General features: G+C 44.3%; 1 protein-coding gene across 3 annotated transcripts in view; it reads right to left on the bottom strand.

Moving 5' to 3' along the window:
- The window catches only part of ZMYND11 (zinc finger MYND-type containing 11), a 145,534-nt gene that overhangs the window by 8,561 nt on the left and 111,990 nt on the right, over nucleotides 1-24,983 (bottom strand). For 2 of the 3 annotated variants that reach the window (XM_088445435.1, XM_088445437.1), the window contains 3 exons: nucleotides 16,542-16,749; nucleotides 12,554-12,622; nucleotides 4,893-5,171 (listed from right to left, as the gene is read on the bottom strand). In XM_088445435.1, coding sequence (XP_088301561.1) covers nucleotides 4,893-5,171; nucleotides 12,554-12,622; nucleotides 16,542-16,749 — 556 coding nt within the window. The remainder of the gene's footprint in view (nucleotides 1-4,892; nucleotides 5,172-12,553; nucleotides 12,623-16,541; nucleotides 16,750-24,983) is intronic. The other variant, XM_088445436.1, reaches the window with a different exon arrangement.

The following is a 24,983-nucleotide window of genomic DNA, read 5'->3' as shown; positions in this document are numbered from 1 at the left end:
GCAGCATCCATGCAAAGCATTCATTCAACTAAACAACAGTACTGAATGTTCCTTACCTGGGATCTGCCGTTCCTCCTGACCTGGCATCCTCACATGTCTGTGACGTTCTGACAACACTCTCCTCACTCTTAGCCACTAGCCCATTTCATACAGGCAGTGTTGGCAAAGCTCTTTTCTGTGAACTTCCCATTCATGCAAATGTAAAGTTTATGGAAATATGGACATTTACAATACATTGTCTGCTTAAAGATCTGACAGACTAAGGGGCAAAGGGGGAGTTGCCTTACATACAGCCATGGCCAAAAGTTTTGAGAATTACAAGTATTGGTTTTCGCAAAGTTTGCTGCTTCAGTGTTTTTAGACCTTTTTGTCAGATGTTACTATGTTATACTGAAGTAAAATTACAAGCATTTCATAAGTGTCAAAGGCTTTCATTGACAATTACATTAAGTTTATGCAAAGAGTCAATATTTGCAGTGTTGACCCTTCTTTGTCAAGATCTCTGCAATTCGCCCTGGCATGCTGTCAATCCACTTCTGGGCCACATACTGACTGATGGCCGCCCATTCTTACCTATTTTCAATGCTTGGAGTTCTCAATGGGATTAAGGTCTGGGGAGTTTCCTGGCCATGGACCCAACATTTCGATGTTGTGTTCCCCGAGCCACTTAGTTATCACTTTTGTCTTATGGCAAGGTGCTCCATCATGCTGGAAAAGGCATTGTTCATCACCAAACTGTTCTTGGATGGTTGGGAGAGGTTGCTTTGGATGATGCTTTGGTACCATTCTTTATTAATGGCTGTGTTCTTAGGCAAAATTGTGAGTGGGCCCACTCCCTTGGCTGAGAAGCAACCCCACACATGAATGGTTTCAGGATGCTTTATTGTTGGCATGACACAGGACTGATGGTAGCACTCGCCTTTCCTTCTCCGGACAAACGTTTTTCCAGACTCACCTTTCCTTCTCTGGACAAACGTTTTTCCAGATGCCCAAACAATCTGAAAGGGGATTCATGAGAGAAAATAACTTTACCCCAGTCCTCAATAGTCCAATCCCTGATTCTTTTGCAGAATATCATCCTGTCCCTGATGGGTCATTCCATGTCAGTTCAACTAGGGGTGTCCACCACCCATTTCAGATTTCTACGAAAATGTTTTAGTTAAGAAACAATGTCAAAACAACTATTTCTGCCAAATATCTCGACTGTCTGACAATTAGTTGATTAAATTATTTACTAATCGTGGCTTCTTTATCCAGTTTATTTGAAATATCATGGGTGTTTATTAAGGAATCACCACAAAATTTGAACCCCTAAGGTAACTTTTCCCCCCGAATCCAAAAATCTAAACCAAATTACTTTATCTGCCTGCCTCATGTTATAGCAAAAATGCACGTTTTTTTAACAGAATTAAGAACGCTAGGTTCAATCGACATTAGGGATCCCATTTTTTTGGGGGTGCTTAAAAAAGGTATACATTACTACCACATAAAAAATCAGCAGGGTACTCTGTTTCATAGTAGAGAAAACACATAATGAAGTTTATGTTCGATTACTGTTGTTCCGCATACATAATTAACACAAGAAACCATGAAATTTAAAACCTTTAACATAACTTGAGTCCATAACTGAAGTTGAGTCAACAATCTCATTATTTTTTCCCTTGTTTGGAACTTGTTGTAACGGTCTGTAATTTTCCTTACAGTGTCAGCAGACAGTGTATACTGCCTTCCAGTACTTCCTTGGATAGTAGGCACTTCCTTTACACAGAGGACGTGAATAAAAGGAACAAAACACTTATCTCTTGAAGGCCAGGACAGCACATTTGTTGATTGGTTTAGTTTCATGAAGTGTAGCAGCACATCTTGTTCCTTCCTCCTCATTACATTGAATGATATACCCAATGTACCAGATGTTAGCATACACTGCTGCTATGTATGTTCCAGGTTGCAGATCGCTTTTGTCTACATTTTTTGTAACTGTGGTCATAGTGACACTAACTCGGGTTCCTGCTGTCTTCATGTCGTCTCATGACAATCAATATATGTGTAGCTCATCATTACTAACAGGCTGAAATCTGTGATGAGAACATGTTCCTGCCACAGTCCCTGCTTTTTCTAGAGTGGCTATGCGCTTGGTTTTGCAGTCTTGTATTTCGTTTTGTGACACGTAAAAAAACTTTATGCCATGTATATTTTAATTTGCCCAGCTACACAGGTCGCAAGGTGTCAAGATGTGATGGGTTTCCACTGCTTGCAGACTGGTGCGTGTGGCTAGACGTTTAGCTGTCCCTCCAATGCTATCACACGGACTCTTACCATGAGATGTGGCAAAAAAATTCCATTCTGCTTGAATGTTGAAGTCATCCAAATAGAAGCATTAATTCAAAAAGTTTTTGCAGTTCTTGTATTGTGCACTAGCACCATCACTAAAGTAGTAAACATACTCCAATTTTGGTAATAGTTTCGCTAAGTGTTTCATAACTACCGTAATGAAGGCATGCACAGTTATTGCTACATGTTCACGGGTATCGCTAAGGCTCACACATTTTAAAGTGTCACAATCATCTTGCCTAAAATATACAACAGATGGGTGGAGTGTTGCTTGTGAAGTGTCCCAGTGGAATCCTTGAATTGCATCCTGAGACACACGAATGAATAATTTTCTGCAAAATCTAGTAATACAATAGCTTCTGTTTCTGGGTGAATGGTTTCCTTCAGCTGGCATAGGTATTCAGCCTGCGACTTTGCTGTATACAGATGGGCTGTTGCATCATCAACAGCACTACAAATAACTTCAGGGAATTGTTCCACATTACTAGTGATTGTAACCAGTTTAATTTGGTCAGTGTGGACCCACTGCTTATAGACAATTATGTCCTCATCATCCATGTCACTATCATGAAAAAGTTTTTCAACTATTTTCTGAAGTGCTTCTAGACCTGGGCATTTGTCACATTGATGAAGCATACAAGTTTTTGAGGCTGAAGAACAAACAATAATTTCAGTTAGGTCTTTGTAGTCCATCTTTAGTGGTAGAGCGGCAACCAATAATTTTAAGTTTTAGTGAGTTTCGTAAACACACACACAATTAATACCTGTTGCCGCAACACTAACACACCACATAGGTCGTAAGGAACAAAACTTAAGACAATCCAAATTGAATGTCTGGAAAATGGTCTTTGAAAGCAAGATAAAGCTCTTTCAAGTTTAATAGGAGTAGCCTTTTCTGTTTTTTTCCCATTGCCTCAGTTTAGTTCACTTTTTTGGTATGGTTTTTAACAATGTGTAAATTATGTATGCGGTACACCAGTAATCAAGCGTCAATGTGATGATTTTTTTTCTCCACTATGAAACAGAGTACCCTGCTGATTTTTTTGTGGTAGTAATGTATATCTTTGTTAAGCACCACAAAAAAAAATGGGAACCCTAATGTCGATTGAACCTAGCGTTTTTAATTCTATTAAACAAATGTGCTTTATTGCTGTAACGCAAAACATGAGGCAGATAAAGTTATTTGGTTTGGATTTTTGGATCCAGGAGGAAAAGTTATCTTAGGGGTCCAAATTTTGTTGTGATTCGTTAATAAACACGTGATACTTCAAATAAACTGGATAAAGAAGCCACAGTTAGTAAATTATTTAATACATTGAAAAATCAATATTTAGTCAACTAATTGTCAGACAGTCGAGATATTTGGCAGGAATAGTTGTTTGGACATCCTCTCTTAACTAAAACATTTTCGAAAGAATCTGGGATGGGTGGTGGACATTTCATATTTTTTGGGGTGATCTGATGTGGAATGACCCTGATGTTTTTCCTTGAGAGAAGTGGCTTCTTTGTTGCCCTTCTTGACAGCAGGCCATCCTCCAAAAGTCTTCGCCTGACTGTGTGTGAAGATGTACTCACACCTGCCTGCTGCCATTCCTGAGCAAGCTCTGCACTGGTGGTGGCCCGATCACACAGCTGAATCAACTTTAGGAGACGGTCCTGGAGTTTGCTGGACGTTCTTGGGTGCTCTGAAGCCTTCTTCACAACTATTGAACCTCTCTCCTTGAAGTTCTTGATGATCCGATAAATGGTTGATTTAGGTGCTTACTAGCAGCAATATATTTGCCTGTGAAGCCCTTTTTGTGCAAAGCAATGATGGCTGCATGTGTTTCCTTGCAGGAAACCATGGTTAACAGAGGAAGAACAATGATTTCAAGCTCCACCCTCCTTTTAAAAGTTCCAGTCTGTTATTCTAACTCAATCAGCATGACAGTGTGATCTCCAGTCTTGTCCTCATCAACACTCTCACCTGTGTTAACGAGAGAATCTCTGACATGATGTCAGCTGGTCCTTTTGTGGCAGGGCTGAAATGCAGTGGAAATGTTGTTTTTGGGATTAAGTTCATTGTCATGGCAAAGAGGGACTTTGCAATTAATTGCAATTCATCTGATCACTCTTCATTACATTCTGGAGTATATGCAAACTGCCATCATAAAAACTGAAGCAGCAGACTTTGTGAAAACCAATACTTGTGTCATTCGCAAAACTTTTGGCCATGGCTGTATATCGGGGAATCAACTGGATTGGGAGGCATGCCAGACCCAAGCTACAGTACTGCAAGTAATGTTCACTTTTATTGTTTAAATTACTGAACTCGCCTTAAATAATTGGAAAGGAGGCCGGCCACAGATGGCGTTGTCCTTTTACCTTAATTCTCTTATTACAGGTACCACTAACAATATGTGTATTTACTCAAAAGTTCCGAATAAGAACAAAGTGTACTGTCCCCTATACTGGGTCCTCACGCAGCTTGCACACCATTACTTGACATAAGGGATATGAAAACACTTCAGTAAAAGATAGTTACAGCTTTTCAACTGAGAACATGACTGGTTTATTCTAACCTTATCTAGCGCTTCTCGTACGGCTCTTTCAGTCTCTCTTTTGTTGTCTGTGCTCATTCTTTCCTTGAACTCATTGAAGATCTTACTGTACTTGTCATGACACATGTTCTGACACACGTCATCGTTATTGGTCTGTGTACCATGGTGCAACATTCTTGGGGAGGAGGCGCTCTGCTTCTTGGTCTGTGTACACACAGACACCTTTTCCACTGGCGGTGGTAGAATGGGGATTTCCTGGCTTGAGCTCACGGCTTCTGTTTCAGGTTCTGGCTCTAGCTCCTATAAATCAGAAATGTTGGATTAGAATTAAGGACACTTTGATTGAGTAGAACTGTATGGAAGAGATGGTTTACATCACAAGCTAATTCCAAACAATATCACCTTGGAAAATTCAGCAATGGGTGGTGGGGCACATCAGTTGCTATTATCACTGGACACTAAACAATACTAAGAATATATTTTAGCTCAACATAATGAACCTGATCCAAACCTTTTTTTATAATACAGATTTATGTATATGCTTTTTCAAAGTTATAAAAGAGGGAACAAATTATCAAGTTGCAAAGAAACAGAACAATATTACAGAGCAAGTACGCAGTTACTGTACTTCCCAGAAGCAATAATAATAGCACTGCTGGGATACCCAACATAATGAAAACTTTAATAATCAATAAGCAATATAACTGTGCCTATTGTATCAGCTTAGCTCGGTATACTATAGATGAAGAAAATATTTGTCTCCAGTATAATTAACAAATAAAGCTAGAGATTAAGGTTTGAGATTCAAAGGCATCCACCATTGTCCTCAAATGGCACCATGCCCTGCTGCAGTTCTAGTTTTATAAAGATAGGTTTTCCCATAACCGAGGGATCGGAAATTTGGAGTCATCCAGTTTAGGGTAATTGTTTCACAACAACAACTAATTGTATATTCAATGATTGTCACTATATTACAATCATCCATCCAGTCCAGGATACAGATTAAAGCTCTCCAGCTGTTGTGAAACTACAAGTCCTAGCATACCCTGCCACAGTTTTTCTATTAGGGCACGCTGGGACTTGTAGTTTCATAACAGCTGGAGAGCCACAGGTTGGGCAGACCAGGATTAAAGGATCAAACAGCACTGTATAAAGCACCCCATTCCAATAGTGCTGAAATGGGGGAAAACCATAAAGGATGAATGTAATGTAACCACCTATTCTTAAGTGACATTTCATACACTCCAGGCTAATTTTTTTTTAAAATATGTATAGCTGAGTAAGTCCTTGCAATTAGTGAAACCTTACCGTACATTGATCTTGAATCAGAGATGGACGCTATAGCACAGCTGGTGCATCATTGTACTCAGCAGTTGTGCTAAAGTATGAGAAAATCCGCAGGAGGTGTCTTAAGTAAAAATACACCCACTGCCAGATTCTGAAGATGCACTATTGGATCACCTGCATGAACATGGGAAATCTGAGTAGCTTTCAGGATGCTCAGGATGACTGGCAATATCATGCTGCTAGGGCCAGTGAAGCCAGCTTTGGCGTGGCCTATGTTTTCTGTAACGCTCTCTGTCGCCGCCCCAAACACCAGCAGCCTGTCATTCATGCTGCGGCCCTGGGGCACGTCGACTGACGTTGCAGAAACAGATCTGTACATGCGCAGTGCGGCTTCTGTGCATCAGAGATTTATGTCAATATTGAATTTATGTGAATCTTTGAATTAGGCCCATTATCACCTATATGGCTCAGTAAGACAGGTTTTCAGCAGCTGGCTCCTATTTTGCCCTTATACTGAGTTCTGCCATTCAAGACATATTAATATTGTATATGTAATATTACATATTATAATAGAATGATATGTAGGTTATAAGTGAGCCCCCTTGAGGTCTGATTATGCTTGTGGTAATTTCAGTATGCTGCAAATGTAAATATGATTCAGCATATAATTAATAATGCATAGAGCTTAATCCAGGCCTATTATCCCTACAGTGTAGCACCCTAATGAGGTGACAAGAGAATGTGGATGTCCAGCTTTTACATTATTCCCAGATCTTGCACAGCATTCATTCCCGATCTTGCACAGCATTCATTCCCAGATCTTGCACAGCATTCATTCCCAGATCTTGCACAGCATTCATTCCCAGATCTTGCACAGCATTCATTCCCAGATCTTGCACAGCATTCATTCCCAGATCTTGCACATCATTCATTCCCAGATCTAGCACATTCATTCCCAGATCTTGCACATCATTCATTTGTTAATAGTATATTGTGCATTCTGCTAACTTGGTCACTGTATCTATTTCTAAATTCAAGCTTAACGCTGAAGGTGTTATAGTAACTAAAGCATTCTTGGAGAGGACTCCAAAGAAAACCCTGGGATTAGGGAAGCAAGTGCTGTAGTTGAATAGCAAAGACGTGCAGTAAGGTGTTGAGGAACACCACAGCTGTTATTGGTGTGCCCGATACTGCAATTACTGGAAACTAGCTACAGTACGTGTAGTATGAGTGTACAGTCAACCTCAAGTGGACCAAGTAAAGACACAAAATGGAGGCTACCTACAAATAACTTGGTGTCACTGACATACGCTACATCTTTTACTTGCTAGGAACCAATCTCAAAACTGTTATGGTACCAACTACGACATACTAAGAGGCTGTATTGCAGGTCCAAAAAGATTTGGAGCCTAATTCGCATGCGATGTTGAACACAGTTGTACAATTCTTTTTTACTGCGCATGCGTCCAGACTGTGTTCGTACAGAGTCGCAGTAGCGATTTTAGATGCATGCACGCAAAAGTGTATTGAAAATGTATTGGGTGTTCCGGGGCGATGACAGGGACGCGGTTATTCAGATGCACTTAGATGGTCTGTCTTATGGGCGTGTTATGGGAGTGTCGCTGAAGTGTTTGCATACAGAGGCGCTTAATTGCTAGAATTAGATGAGACTATGGAAAAAAAGACGCTATGAGGTCGCGGCAAAGAGCGATACAATCAGCAGCTTGGTGACATAACAAACGGAGATGGAAAAAGTCAAGTAAATAACTATGTACCCTGACCTGGGCCAATGGACATCTCTATAGATTTTAAAAAGTCCTAGATGCACCACTACGCTGAAAAAATACTACTGACGCATCACAGAAGAGGATGACTAAAATTATTAGTGGGTATGATCTATGAATTAAGAAAGAAGAACATGAGGTGTATAGACTGTGATTTTCTCGGGATAAAGTAAACCTGGCCGGTGTGCACAGTGGAAAGTAGTACATTAGCTAGTTTGGTAGCTAAAATCTTTGATAGCAACTGATGTTAGAATGTAAGAAAGACTCATAGCACTAACAGGATGCCTACGAGGAATAGAAAGAACAGTACATATTGCTTTATACATGGAATCTGGTAAAAAAAACAAAAAAAAACACTGAAAAGTCACTGGAAGTGTAAGCAATAAATGATGTGGCATAACCTCCCCACACATTTAGCAGGTGGTGATGGCTGCACCTTATATAAGCTCTACTCCCTACTTCCTCTATACCCATCATGCTCGCTCATTTATAACAGACACAAAGCAATTCAGTTATGCACTATGGGCCTGATTCGGATTTGGGAATAGAGTGAGATAGAGCAAGTAATTGTGCACTTGGACAAACCATGTTGCAATGTACAAGGTACAAATACATCCTTTTTTTTTGCATGCAGGGTAAATACTGGCTGCTATTGCATGTAGTCTACAAATGCTGGATAGCTTTATTTTTACACTGCAATTTAGATGTCAGTTTGGACACACCCCTCCCCAATCTATGTATGTCTGCACAATTTACATCTGCCCAAGCTGCACAGTTACTTGCTTTTTCTTACTCTGGGCCTGATTCACTACAGATTACAATAGCTATTACGCACGCAGTTCAACTGCCACAGTATGCTAATCCATTGCGATCGCTATGCCGCCGCAGCACTACATAAGGACGCCCACTTTATCTTACACACATCTGTAATGTTTAGCAGGACTGCGAAAACATCAGTAAAATCGTCAACCATCGCAGCCTCACGCACACTTGACCAAGGTCAGACCTTACTCAGAAATTGCTAACCTCATCGCACACTATGAGGCCTCAGGCTGCGTAGGGCATCGCAGTGGCTAATTTATGCACATCCCTGCAACGGCGTTCAAACGCACGGGCATGCCTGCGTTTCATCGACCAGCCCCCACCTCCCCGCAACAATCATCCGATTGTGTGCATATCAGCAACTGCGATCCAAGCTGAATCAGGCCTTTTATTCTCAAATCTGAATCAGACCCTAAGTGCGACGGCTGCTATGCACATCCCGGATAATTACGTCCCATCAACCTATCTTCTTTAACTATGCACCCCTATGGAAGTGCGAGGTAAGTGTTGAGCTTGCCATGTGCCGCTTTGACAGCACATCTTGAATTTCACGTTTAACCCAGTTGCCCCCTTATCTTTTTGTGGAGGAAGTGGATATATACTAATTAGTATATAGGAATGTCATCATGCCAGGGACAGCAGTGCTGTGAGGGGCATTTTGGATCTGCTGCTGGACTCACTGACATTCAACTGTCCTTGAGGCCCCTTTTCTGTACAAGAGAGAGATACTGCTCAACTATCTTCTAGAAAAACACAGCTGTCCTCCTACCGCAGCTCACCTCCCATTCCTTCAATGACCCTGCATCTTATCCCAATCACTCATCCTAGGCTTGGCCCTTTTAATTGTACACTCTGAAATGCCAGATCAGTCTGCAACAAGATCGCTCCCCTCAATAACCATTTGCTCTCTCATTCATCCTCTTTGCATCACTGAAACCTCAAATCCACCTTGACAATGACTCCCCCTGCTGCCCTTTACTATAGTGGTTTACATATTATACACACTCCTTGCCCAAGGTGCTGGCATAGGAATACTACTATCTCATGTCTGCACCTTCAGAATAGTCTCTTAACCTTCTCATTTTTTGAGATTAACTCCATATGTATATTTTCCCTTATCAACCTCCGTATTACTGTTATCTACAACTCCACGGTCCCCACCTCCCACTTACTCGCCTTCTTTGTTATCTAGTTCTTCCATTTCCTTTCCTTACTCACTCCCATACGTGTAAACGTCAACATCCCATAAACAACCCCACTTGTGTTTCTACTTCCAAATCTGTCTCCTTCACCCAAGATCTCACCCAGTGAACCACATCTCCCACAGAATTGGCACACCATGGCCCTCCTCTTCTCTCACCTCTGTGATATCTCAGACTTCTCCAACTCATCCTTACTACTCTCTAACCACAACCTTTTCTCCTTCTCCTATTCCCTGCCTCCCTCTACCACACATGTAAAAAGACTGCTTCGTCACTACATCTCCTCCCTACTGCTCTTCATCTCCAACCTCCCTGCCAACTTTGCCTTCTTCCCTTTTGTCAGATTTCTCGGTCCTCAAGCTGTCTACACACTATAGGGTATATCGTGCCGATGCGGATCGGAACAACATATCGTACACATCGTTTAGTGTGTACGCCTGTTCTAGCATTCATCGCATTGTATCATTTGCTGTTCTGCACAACGGATGGGACAATGCAATTAACGGCCCGGTGCTGTTATGTGCAGCATGTAATGATACATTGCGCAGTTGTACATTGGATCACGCAGTGTGCATGTGCATGATGTATAGTAACTTTGCATTGCACTGTCGCTGGTTCACACATCGCATAATGTGTTCCCAGCTCAACTCTTCTCCTCTTCCCCTAAAACATCCCTTCGATCTTGCCCCCTCCCAACAACTCTACTCTCTCCTCCCTGACAATTGCCAGCAGCAAGCCCATCTGTCCGTCTCTACTGGCATCTTTCCTTCCACCTTCAAACACTCGCTCATCACTACAATTATCAAGAAACCATCATCTGACCCCGGCTCTCCCTCCAGCTATATATCTACTCCCTTTCAAACCTCTTGGCTTTAACACACATTCACACTGCTCAGTCTCTCCTTGACCTTTTACAAATGAATTTCCACCCTCTCCATTCTACCAAGACTGTCCTCATCAATCTATTGTTAGTACATCAATGGGCCACTCCTCCCAGCTCCTGCTCCTTGACTTCTTTGCCGCTTTCAACATAGTAGACTTTCACATGAATCATTCTACAACAGACCTCCATGCCCCATCTGACCAGACACTCGTCATACCTCCAATCTTTCAAGTGCTCCCATAAAATATTCTTCTTCTTGTTTACCGATCTTGTCCCATCCTAAGCCAACTTCCTTCTCACACTTAATTTGCGCCCCTCCCCCATTGCATAGGTTTGTGCATTACAGACAATTTTATATAATTTAAAAAGCACTGCAAGTACACCATGCTGTGTTCTATCCTGAAGTTATACAGGACATTAGAAATAGTCTTATTTCCTTATTTTCCATAATATCTTCAGGATAAAAGTAAAGCGGTTACAGTGTCGGTATCTCCTATGTTCTGGAACGTGTCTGGTATCTCCAATGTTCTGGCAGTGCCTCTTCTCTGTTCCCCTGCTGAAAAAATCTCTGCTTTGAAAAATGTAGTTCAGTTTACTTACTCCCTTTTTATGTAAGGTATTTTGTAGAGATTAACAAAAGTTAAGATACTGAAACTTTCTTAAAACCTATTATCTGGGTAAGTCAGGGCTCGACAAATCCCGGGGGGCCAGGTCGCTATAGCGACCAGATTTTGCTGACTGGCGACCAGATTTTGCAGGGTCACCCCCCAGTGCATATTCATGGGCATGCCAGCCTGTTGTATTGCAGCAGCCATTTCATGCACAGGAGATGGTGTGCTGAGTATCCCCTGTGCTGACACCTCCGTCTGTCTGTCCCGGTGTGCTGACTCCAGTTCATCCCGGCCTGCGGTGAATCCTGGTGTCTGTCCCGCTCTGTGCTGACTCCTCCAATTCGTCCCGGTTGTATGCGTTCTCCTAACTCTGGCTGCATAGAGCTCCAGTAAAAGGGTCTATGCGTGGCCGGAAGGGACTTTGTATGCCCAGGGCTTTTTGGCTGCAGAAGGTTGGTTTGCCTGGGGGTACCCCCTTAGTATTGTGGGGGTTGGTTTCCTGGGAGGAAGGGTGTTAGCTGCTGAGTATTATGGCTTTCATCCTAGCGGACAGATTGTTACTATCCTGACAAAATGTTATGTTATTCCACATTGGCAGCTGTCGGTTGGACAATGGTTAAAAAGTGGAGGCTTAATCTTCCACAGACACAGATGTTGTAATCTAGGGATATCTAACCTTAATTTAAGTAGTACTGGGGAGTAACTGGCTATTCCTTGGATGCATGTGAAATCATTACTGTGTTAGTCAGAAGTGTCTACATCAGTCTACTCCACCAAAACCTGTAAAAGTGTACACGTATGGTAATTTATAAAGTACCCCACATACACTTTGGCAGTGCAGCATTAATCCACCATATAATCAGGTCATTTCAAAAGAATCAGACAACTGAAGGGTTGGGTTATATGTATATAAACCAGGTAATATCAGACTTAATCATACTCACTGTTAATCTAGTCCTATCAAGGGTGAAACCCCTAGAAAAATATTGCAACTGGCAGACTGCTAAATTACAGGCATATTCTACACATACTTCTGCTTGTAGTGGATGGGATTAGTGCACAATATAAAGAAACAACAATAAGAAAATCTTACTTCCTTCTTGGGTTCTACATTTTGATTGCGTCGTCCTTTCTTGGCTCTGGTTTCCGGAGTTGCCTTCTGCTGTAAAGATTAAGGAAAAAAGTAAATGCAATCCTGCTAACACTGAACAGATTTCAAACATGCTTTTCATCCTTAATATACAGAGACAAGATAATCTGTAAATTATGCAGACCTTGTTCGTGTTCTGTTTATAGCTAGTCTGGGCCTCAATTAGAAAGGCTGGAGGAAACAATTCATAGAGTTGTCTCGTTGCCCAGACAATATATCTCTATGTCTGCAGGAAACTAGGACATGCTGTGAGGAGGTTGTGTGAGGACTCCAGGTGTACTCCAGGTGATCTGTCACTTCTGGAGACTGGTACATAGATTCCATGAATAATAGCATCGTGAAGTACAGTCATACAGATATAATAATGAAATCAGCCAGGAAGAGAGTACTAATAAGGTGAATGTGTTTATACTTGTGCAGTGCACTCTCTATTCATCTATAACTGAGCAATGCAGTAAAGAATAAACACAGAACCTTGATACTTTCTTTTACTGGAAATGTCTCTGATTTTAACAGTACTGCATTACAATGTATCAGTCATTGGGGCTTTCATTGTCCTTTATCTGTTCTGTACTAAGACATAACGAGCTCCCTACAGTGCGAATACTGGAGGTGCATTAGAGAAGTTCTCTGAGTAGAATGCAGACATTATAGACAATGTTCTAATTGGCAGCTTAATACCGGCACCACGATGTTGACCTGTTAAAATACTAATAAAGCATTATAAAGCTGTCTGCAGTCTAGCTGTAAACATGCAAATGCTTGTCAAACGGGATCGGTATGAAATACTGGCGGATGCCATGTCCAGCGGTTCAAATCCCAATGCCGGATGACCGGCAACAGAAGATCCCAGCAGGTGACTATTTTTACTATTACTAACCCAACCCCACCCCCCCCCCACCATAACCCTCCCTTAGGGGTGCCTAGCCCTAACCTCCCTGCAAGTGCCTAACCCTAAACCCCCCTTCCCCGCAGGTTAAACCTAACCCTCCTGGGGGTTGCCTAACCACAACCTCTCCCCGGGCGTGCCTAACCCTAACCCCCCCTTTACCCTAGCCTAACCCTCCCGGGGAGGCGCTAACCCTACGCCCCCCCCGGGAGCCCCTAACCTAACCCTCCCCCCCGCGGCTGTCCGGTTTACCTTCGTTTGGTATGCCAGGCGTCAGGCTCCCGGCGTAGGGATAATGATAGGCATCGGGATGTCGACGCCCGTCATTAGACCCCAGCCGGGATTAGACAGTCGGCATTTCGACCGTCGGCTTCTTGACTGCATCCCTGTCAAACCAACCATTCTGAATCAACAGGAGTGATAGACTTCCAATAACCAATATCATTTCAGAGATCTCTTCCTATGAATCCCAGGTCATTCAACCTACAGTCAGGTGCATAAATATTGGGACATTGACAGAATTTTCATATTTTGGCCTCTATTCACCACCACAATGGCTTTGAAATGAAACAAACAAGATGTGCTTTAACTGCAGACTTTCAGATTTAATTTGAGGGTGATTACATCCAAATCAGGTGAACGGTGTAGGAATTACAACGGTTTCTATATGTGCCTCCCACTTTTTAAGGGGCCAAAAGTAATAGGACAAACTAAACAATCCTAAATCTAACTTTCACTTTTTAATACTTTGTTGCAAATCCTTTGCAGGCAATTACAGCCTGAAGTCTGGAACACATAGACATCACTAGACGCTGGGTTTCATCCCTGGTGATGCTCTGCCAGGCCTCTACGGCAAATGTCTTCAATTCCTGCTTGTTCTTGGGGCATTTTCCCTTCAGTTTTGTCTTCATCAAGTGAAATGCATGCTCAATCGGTTTCAGGTCAGGGGATTGACTTGGCCATTGCATAACATTCCCCTTTTTAGCCTTAAAAAACTCTTTGGTTGCTTTTGCAGTATGCTTCGGGTCATTGTCCATCTGCACTGTGAAGCGCCGTCCAATGAGTTCTGAAGCATTTGACTGAATATGAGCATATAATATTGCCCGAAACACTTCAGAATTCATTCTGCTGCTTTTGTCAGCAGTCACATCATCAATAAATACAAGGGAACCAGTTCCATTGGCAGCCATACATGCCCACGCCATGACATTACCACCATCATGTTTCACTGATGAGGTGGTATGTTTTGAATCATGAGCAGTTCCTTTGCTTCTCCATACTCTTCTCTTCCCATCACTCTGGTACAAGTTGATCTTTGTCTCATCTGTCCATAGGATGTTGTTCCAGAACTGTAATGGCTTTTTTTGATGTTGTTTGGCAAACTCTAATCTGGTCTTCCTGTTTTTGTGGTTCACCAATGGTTTACATCTTGTGGTGAACCCTCTATATTCACTCTTGTGAATCTTCTCTTGATTGTTGACTTTGACACATATACACCTACCTCCTGGAGAGTGTTCTTGATTTGGCCAACTGGTGAAGGGGTTTTTCTTCACCAGGGAAATAATTCTTCTGTCATCCACCACAGTTGTTTTTCGTGGTCTTCCCGGTCTATTGGTGTTGCTGAGCTCTCCGATGCGTTCTTTCTTTTTAAGAATGTTCCAAACAGTTGATTTGGCCACACCTAATGTTTTTGCTATCTCTCTGTTGCTGAGCTCTCCGATGCGTTGAGAGTTGACAGCAACTGATTCCAACTGAAAATGTCATACCTAGAATCAACTCCAGACCTTTTACCTGCTTAATTGATAATGAAATAACGAGGGAATAGCCCACACCTGTCCATGAAATAGCTTTTGAGTTGATAGTCCCATTACTTTTGGCCCCTTAAAAAGTGGGAGGCACATATAGAAACCGTTGTAATTCCTACACCGTTCACCTGATTTGGATGTAATTACCCTCAAATTAAATCTGAAAGTCTGCAGTTAAAGCACATCTTGTTTGTTTCATTTCAAAGCCATTGTGGTGGTGAATAGAGGCCAAAATATGAAAATTCTGTCAATGTCCCAATATTTATGCACCTGACTGTATGTTAGTCTTTGAAAAACAGGTAATATAGTGTAACCTAAGCATCCTAAATGCCCAGCTGGCTGCTCCATGCCGGAGTCAATCAGTGATTGCTAGAGACACAGAGCACAGATTGTCACCAGCATGAAATGTTTTATAGTGTAGCTTCCAGAGACCACGCTCTTCTTTCAGTCACTATGAGATGTAAGCAACATGGACATATTTTACAATCATATACATAAAAATAGCTTACACACCCCAAGATGCATACAACCGCGAATTATAGTAAGTGTGTCACATTGGTTTCAGGTATGACAGGCGTACACAATACATGCACCCAGATACGCATAACAAGTCATACGTGCAAGATATGTTTTTTTTAACCTGTTTTGATCATGAAAAACACATTCGCTATTCAATTCCAGAAAAAAATGACAAAAATAACTCTTACTATACAGTAGATATATTATTACTTTTTGTGCAAGAATTAAAATATCCCAAAAAAAGACGCTAAAACACGTACACAAAATCATGTATCATGTGTGCATGATCTATAAAGAAACCAGTATCAGAGGCAAATCTGTGATCGGCCAATCAGTAGCACCAAGCTAGTGCTGGCAACCATTGCCCCAACGCTCAGCCATCCGCCACTGATCTATGCCTATGTGCCTCTCTGTGCAGCACTGCATCTGTTCACAATTACGGCGTGTATTTGGTCTACGTTAGTCTGCTCCTTCCCTCTCCTAGCTCATCTCTCCTGTGGCAAGCAGGCACAAATCTGCATACGCACATGGCATGTTCAGTACAAATGTATGCCCATCTCAGTAATTGTTACTATATCTCCAGCAATATGAATAGTAGCACACTGACAGCTATAGAGTTGTGGTGTGACAAAATGGGGTGCTTCACATAGATTAATCAAATGAAAAGCCTGTACAGTCTATGTAATAGTGGTCAATATACCTTTTACAACCCACTTGCCTGCTCATTACTAGTCGATGAGATGCTAGATTCTGCCTCTTCCTCCCCCTTATCTTCTCCTTTGGATTTCCAGAATCGCCCTTCACGTAGGAAGCGTTGGTGCAGATCTAACTCATCACAGGCTTTTTTCCAGCCCATGCTGCGCTTTACATGGAGCTGATGTACATTGACTGTAATGTCCTGAATATTCTCTGAAGGAATCCAGGCCCTGGTGATAATGGGATTTTACAATACATCACTGTGGGAGTACAACACAATGACTGCACTTCATATGAATAATATTTATAAACTTGGCGTCATGATTTTGAACAGTGCTGTACAAATGATAGGGTACACGCAGTAAGGAAAGGAAACCTGCTTTATATTTTTACAGCATTTGTGTTTATGCTAATGAACTTTCCTTAGCCACAAGCTCTCATCAATATAACCTGCAACACCACTGTATGTAGCAAGGAGGGTCCTCACCCCAGGGAACCTCCTAGTCACCTGATGCTGATCTGCCCATGTTCCAGTGCTGCTGAAACTCATGGATCAGCATGATGGCTAATGCTGCATTTATGTAAGTCCAGTCTCCCAACTACAGGTAAGGAGAGGTTCTACCTCATGTACTATACAACAGGAGCAGGTAATATTACTGGAAAGTTGTCCAAAAGGGCACAAAACATATAATTGTTAACACAGCAAAGATATGGTTTGTCTTTCTGGCAGCACAGTGGATAAGGTACTGAAATATGACAAACTGATGTATACAAATAAATAAGCATGGGACTATTACACTACACCAAAGCAATGTTCCTAGCTTTTGTAAAAAATACTTTACTGTACCCCAAGTCCTAAATTACTCAGCATGGGAATCTTGTTGAGTAATAGCTGCTTGTGAACGGGATCACTGTTTCTGTGCAATCCACTGTGGGGAATTCAATTCAGTGCGCTGTAGATAGCGCCAGGAGGGTGCTCCCGGGGCTATTCAATTCAGCACGCTGTTTAGTCCGACAGCTAGAGGTTAAGTCGGAGAATGGCGATTCTCGCGACTTAACCTGGGTGTTTAATCGTGAGAACCAGCATTTGCTAACTAAAGTGCCGGCCCCAAGCGCTGCACTAAGCCAGGAAACTGCCTCGTGGCCGGCACTTTAGTCGGATTTCTCCTGGCACCCTCAGGAGGGTGCGAGAAGAACTCAGTCGGACTAAGCAGCGCGCTGAATTTAATCGCCCCCATTGTGACATCGGGTTTCATCGGTTTATCGTAATAAAAGGTCAGTGGATATGAACATGTTATTTTACCAGTGGAGTTAAATGATTACTACAACACAGTCTCTTGCTTTGTTTACCATGCAGTGAACCGATTGAAGTGCCATAGCGAAAAGTACATATCCTACACCCTTTAGTATTATTATTATCCTTTATTTATAAAGGATGCAGTCTAATACATCTACTCAATTGTGTAGTAGAAATTGCATCATTTTTTATGTTATTTCTATCAAAATAATTTACCAAAGAAAGAAAACAGAACATTGTATTAACAGTGTACCTATCTACAAGTACATAAAGTAGGTTATTAAATATTACACTAGTGCAAAAGATTTCATTCAAATTGCCTGGAGCTTATGAATTTATAAACCTTTATACATATATAACGCCTGCACAATTATTTAAGTAAAACTTTGTACCAATCCCGAAATTTGCCTACTGGATTATGTACACGCACTACTAGTGACTAAACATACTTTAGTACCAGGGTAGGAAATATATACGATCTGGGCCACCGAATGTAGATCTAGCATTGGGGTAGCCATCATGTAGTTTAAAATGAGGCTCCTTGCTGGGAGCAGAAGCGGGGAGGGTGTTGCGCTATGGAACTCCACACATCGGTGGCTGAGGGGGAGGGCGTAGACAGATGCGGATTGGCACCTTAGCTTACCACTATTTGCAACTGCACTGCTAGCGCCATCTATAGATCTTCATTGCCAGCAAAGGAGACCCAGTAAAAGTCTTCCAGGCTCTGCCGAATCACTAATGGGTGAGAGTGAAATGCACATGCAGACAGCGGTTGTGCATGCGCACTACTCAGCAGCCCGTTGGACGATGCTGCCGAGGACTGGGACACTGCGGAACCATGCCGGAGAGGTTCAATACCGGCAACATATTCGTTAGTATCACTGTGATATCAACTCAATATTCCCTCTCAGCACATTATGATCATATTTGACAGGTGTGGTATAAAAAGTCAACATTCAGAATATCAAAAGGATTGGATTGTTGACTTGGGCACCAGGTCGACAATCAATATGTCAACATTCAAAAATGTCGGCATGGATAAAATGTCGACATGATCATAATGTCGCCCGCAGAATATTTTAGTCTAACCTTAACACAAAATGTACGGTCGACATTCAGCTTCTGCCTTCAATCCAGTAAGTAGGCATGTTTGTTTTTTATTGTTCCTGTCATAATGTACTGTTTTATGGTCATCCCTATGGCTTATGGTGCTGTAGCTTCTTGGCTACCTTGTGAAGCTGCTATAAGTTTTGCTATCTTTCTACTCTTATCTCCTACCCACTTCTAGTTTACCAATTATTCTCCCGATGCTGATAAATACCATGCATTGTTATGTTGGGAAAAGAATTATTAGAAAATTATTAGAAAATAATTATTAGATAATAAACATGTATGTAATTACTAATTTAAAATGTAAAGTTACTATTTGACATTCATAAATATAAAATGAAATAACTGGAGTGTTTGTACCAGGGTTGCATAAAATTGGATTTAAAAAAAAAAAAAAAAAAAAATCAAACTTGGATTTATTTGATTTCTATCAGATTTTTTTTGGATTAAAATAGTTTAAAAAAAAAAAAAAAAAAAAAAAAATATATATATATATATATATATATATATACATATATATATATATATATATATATATTTTTTTTAAGTAAACAGTTTGAATGTTTAAACATTTATTTAAAAAAAATGTTTAATAAAAAATCCTATTTAAATCAAATAACTAGAGATATGGTAAGAACTTACCTTTGTTATCTCTGTTTCTACGAAGTCCATAGGGTTCACAGGGTGACCTTGGGGTATAGCTGGATCCTCGGGCACCACGGAGTTAAAGCTTTTAGCTGCTCCCAGGATGCACTTGGGTCTATCCTCCTCTATACCGCGCCCCCGAGCCACAGGCACCTCAGTTGGTAAGCAGCCAAGGCCGGAGGAGGAGACGAAACAGAGAGAAGGAAGACTGGAACACACAAGAACCATACTCACAGAAATGGGAGACGGAAAACCGGTGACCAGTCACAGAGCCCATATGAAGCCAGGTGCGTCAGGGCGGGTGCCCTGTGGACCCTATGGACTTCGTAGAAACAGAGATAACAATGGTAAGTTCTTACCATATCTCTTGTTTTCTACTTCAGGGTCCATAGGGGTCCACAGGGTGACCTTGGGGATGTCCCAAAGCAGTCCAACTAAGGGCGGGGACGCTCCTGTGCTGATAGGAGAACCCGGCGCCCAAAGGATGCATCCTGAGAGGCAAAGGTGTCAAACGCATACAACCTCAAAAAGGTCTGAATGGAAGACCAGCTGGCCGCCTTACACAGCTGAACAGCAGAGGCGCCACGGCTAGCAGCCCAAGAAGGGCCCACAGACCGAGTGGAATGAGCCTTAACAGAGGCTGGAACAGGTAAACCCTCCTGCATATAAGCCTCAATAATAACAGAACGAAGCCAACGGGCTAGAGTCTGTTTGTTGGTAGGCCAACCCCTCTTGTGAAAACCAAAGGGGATAAACAAAGAATCCGACTTACTCACAGAACTAGTCCGGTCCACATGAACCTGGAGTGCACGGACAACGTCTAAGGAAGCCTCCCCAGCCGAAAGATCAGGCGACTGAAAGGCTGGTACAACAATTTCCTGATTAATGTGGAACCTGGAAACCACCTTAGGCAGGAAATCAGGACGACTGCGAAGCACCGCTCTGTCCTGATGAAAAACCAGAAAAGGGGGACGACAGGAAAGCGCCCCCAAATCCGAAACCCTCCTGGCAGAAGAAATTGCCAAGAGGAAAACCGTCTGAAAAGTTAGCCACTTGAGCTCCACTGACTCCAAGGGCTCAAAAGGAGGACCCTGTAAGGCCCAAAGAACCACCGCCAAATCCCACGGGGCCACAGGTGGCACGAAGGGAGGCTGGATTCTTAAAACACCTGGAAAAAGGTGTGTACGTCCGGCATAGCAACAATCCTGCGTTGGAACCACACCGACAGAGCAGACACGTGCACCTTCAGTGAGGAAAGACGTAATCCTAAATCCAAACCCGACTGAAGGAAAGCCAGAATACGCGAAACCCGGAACACCTGGGGATCATATTTTCTGGCCTTGCACCACTGAAAGTAAGTGTGCCACACTCTGTGGTAGATCCTCGCGGAAGCAGGCTTGCGCGCCCTCAGCATGGTGGTAATAACGGAGCTAGAAAAGCCCAGAGACCTCATGACGGCTGTCTCAAGAGCCACGCCGTCAAAGATAGTCGACCCAGATCCGGGAGAAGACAGGGCCCGTGAGTCAACAGGTCCCGCCGTTGAGGTAGGAGGTACGGAGCGTCGATGGACAGGCTACGCAGATCGGAGTACCATGGCCTTCTAGGCCACGCTGGGGCCACCATGATCAGTGTGCCTCCGCCCTGCTTGAACTTGCGCAGGACCGGAGGCAGCAGAGATATCGGAGGGAACAAGTAAGCCAGGTGAAACAGCCATTTCACCGACAGTGCGTCTATCAGACTTGCGCCTGCGTCCCTTGTCCTTGACCCGTACACGGGCAGCTTGTGATTGTGACGGGACGCCATCAGGTCCAGCTCTGGCAGCCCCCACTTGTCCACGAGTAGTTGGAATACCTCAGGATGAAGCGACCATTCCCCGGGATGCACGTCGTAACGGCTGAGGAAGTCTGCCTCCCAATTGAGGACTCCCGGGATGAAGACTGGCGCGAGAGCTGGAAGATAGCGCTCTGCCCAAGCCAGGACGCGGGACACCTCCGACATCACAGCTTGACTGCGAGACCCTCCCTGGTGATTGATGTACGCCACCGTGGTGGCGTTGTCTGACTGCACCTGAACGGCCCTTCCGTGAAGAGCGGTGCCGGACGACTGCAGGGCTCTGTACACTGCCCGCAGTTCCAGGATGTTGATGGGAAGAATCGCTTCCTCCGCCGACCAACGACCCTGAAGTGACAAGGAGCCTGTCACCGCCCCCCAACCCCGGAGACAGGCATCTGTCGTGAGCAGAACCCATTCCGGGATCCAAAAGGGGCGCCCCTCGAGGAGATGAGCCGTCTGTAGCCACCAGGCCAGGGACAGACGCACCTCCGAGGACAACACCAGCATCTAAGAGCAGATCCTGTGTGGCAATCCGTTCCATTCCGAAAGAATCAGCCTCTGCAGGGGCCTGGAATGGAACTGGGCAAACTCCACCATGTCGAATGCCGACACCATGGATCCCAAAACTCTCATCGCTGAGTGCACCGACACTCTGCCACTGCTCAGACAACTGTGAATCCGCAGCTGTAAGGAGGAGACCTTCTCTGGAGTCAGAAAAATCTGTTGCGACGAGAGTCCAGCAGGGCCCCCAAATGAACCATCTGCTGTGATGGGATGAGGGAGGACTCTCTTCCAGTTGCGCCTGTAGACAAGCGACCGTCAGGTGTAGATGCTGGATCAGTACCTCCGGGGAGCTTGCCAGCAAGAGGAGGTCGTCTAGATACGGTAGCAACCGTATCCCCTGGCTCCAAAGGTGAGCCGCCATGACCGCCATCATCTTGGTAAATAGCCTTGGTGCCGTGGAGAGGCCAAAGGGTAGAGCCCTGAATTGGTAGTGGTTGTGGAGAATAGCAAACCGCAGAAACCGTTGGTGCGATGTTGCTATAGGCACATGGAGGTAGGCGTCCTGGATATCCAGGGAGACCATATAATCCCCCGGTTCCATCGCCAGAATGATGGAACGCAAAGTTTCCATCCTGAATTTGGGAACCCTGAGAAACATGTTCAGGGACTTCAAATTGAGGATGGGGCGATAAGAGCCATTGGGTTTCTGCACCAGAAACAGCGTAGAGTAATACCCCATCCCACGTTGAGATTGTGGTACGGGTATAATGACCCCCGCCGTCAGCAAGGCCTCTATGGCTTCCTGAACCTGCAAGGCCTTGGTTTTTTCCTGAGAAGGACTTGTGCAAAAAAACCGGCGAGGCGGCCTGTGCCGAAAAGACATGGCGTACCCCTGGGAGACCACTTCTCGCACCCAGGCATCCGTGGTGGTATTGTGCCAGCACTGGGCGAATTGAAGTCGGCCCCCCACATCATGCACAAGGCTTATCTTCTTGCTTGGAAGAAGGGCGCCTAGCACTCCAGGCTTGCTTCTTAGGCTTTGAGGCGGTCTTGGTTGCGGACTGCCTCGGGAAGGACTGACCCTTTGCCTTGCCCTGAACCAGAAAGGAGCGAAAGGCCGAGCTCCGGGCCGTAGCTGAAGGGAGGAAGGCTGACTTGGATTTTGCCAGGGTATCTACTATTTTGTCCAGGTCCGGACCAAATAGTAACTCTCCATTAAAAGGTAAGGCCTCCAAGCCTTTCTTTGAATCAGCGTCTGTTCTCCAAGACCTCAACCATAAGGATCTGCGAGCAGACACTGCTGCCGCCGAAACCCTAGAGGTCAGCAGGTTAGCATCCAAAGATGCTTCTCCAATATAGGAAGCTGGATCTCTCATCTGTCCTAACAACGCCCTCTGGACATCCAGGGCTTCATCCGTAAACGTATCCTCCAAGGCGTTGGCCCAACCCTCAATGGCCTTGGCCACCCAGGAGATGGCCATGGAAGGCCGGGCTACAGCTCCTGAGAGAGAGTAAATAGACTTTAGACAAGTCTCCACCTTCCTGTCCGTAGGATCCTTCAGCGAGGATATAGACGGCAATGGCAAAGTAGCACTCCTGATGAGGCGTGTTACATGGGAATCGACCGCAGGCGGAGTTTCCCATTTCTTACAATGCACCTCCGGAAACGGATAATTGGACGCCAACCGCTTCTGTGGCAGGAATCGCTTACTGGGCGTCTGCCAGGCCACCGCCATGTGATCCGTCAACTGATCAGACAAGGAGATACCTCGACTTGGGAGCGGGTGCCTCATCCTCAATCAGAAGAATGGCCCGCACCGCCCTAACCAGAGCCCGCACATTGATGGAAGACTTAGTGTCTACCTCCTGGACTGAGGCATCTGAGGCTGAGTCATCCTGCACCTCACCATCATCCGAGGACCCCTCAGAGTCCGAAAACTGCGCAGCCTGCGCCATAACTGTGCATTTAGACGCCCTGGAGGGCACTTCACTGCGCAACATCGACTGAAAAGCAGAAGATGCTGCCGCCAAATCTTGGACAGTGTGGGAAAGTGCATCCACCCAGGGTGGAGGAGCTGCCACAGGAGCCTGAAACGGCACCACAGCCTGCTGTGCCACAGGGGTGGACTGTATATACATTGGCAACCCCGCATAGGGACCAACAGGCTGAGACCCTGGGGGAATCTGCAATAATTGTGGGACACCCGGGGAATGGGGGATGGTAGGCTGGGGCAACGCCCTAGTAGGGACGGCAGTCGGGACCGACAGACGGTCCGCGATGGACACCAGCACCTGGGAAAACATCGCCCATGGTGGCTCCTGCAACATAGGAGGTTTAGACGTACCAGGGACCGCCTGGCACCGTCCGCACAGGCCGTCCTGTGACAAATCCTCCCTATCCACTCCTGCAGAACAGCGCCTGCAGGAGAACAATACCGGAGCCACGGAGTGCTCAATCTCCTCCTCAGACATGACAGATTATATAATTAAATATACAGTTATGACATAGGAAGAAAACGTGCGCACTCACCAGTGTGCTGGACAACAGCCCACAATATGGCCCTGTGTAGCACACAACTGTATGTGACAGACCTCACAAATACGTGATCTATATAAGTGAGGTCAGTAGAAACACCCTTCCCCCGCACACCTGTAGGGCTTGTAGGAGAAGGAAAGGGATAGGTATAGGCTGACAGTAAGTAGAAATTAGCACAGACAGGCAGCACTAGCAAAAGTCACATACCATGCAGGAAGATATACTCACTGCACCTTCCCATTACAATCAACCTGCCCAGATTCAGTGTCTGGGAGGGCTATAGTGCTGTGTACACTGTCCTTTTGCAGGGGAGAGGTACACAGGGGGACCGGTCTGCGTGCTCCCTGAGAGTATCTGCGCTGCCACTGGAGAAAATGGCTGCTGGAGACCTCAGAGGAGGAGTGGCCGAGTATCTGCAGCTCAGCGACGCCAGACTACTAGCTGAAAGGCGCGCTGAGCTGAGGGGAGTAGCCGCTAGACAGGGAAGGCTTCCTCCCCTGGCTAGCATATTAACCCCCGGGTTGCCGGCATCCCGCTTG

Source organism: Taudactylus pleione, unplaced genomic scaffold, assembly GCF_031769625.1.
Source record: "Taudactylus pleione unplaced genomic scaffold, aTauple2 ptg000380l, whole genome shotgun sequence".
Classification (NCBI taxonomy): Eukaryota; Metazoa; Chordata; class Amphibia; order Anura; family Myobatrachidae; genus Taudactylus; species Taudactylus pleione.
Note: the sequence above shows the minus strand (reverse complement) of the source record. Positions and strands in the feature narration are given on the sequence as shown.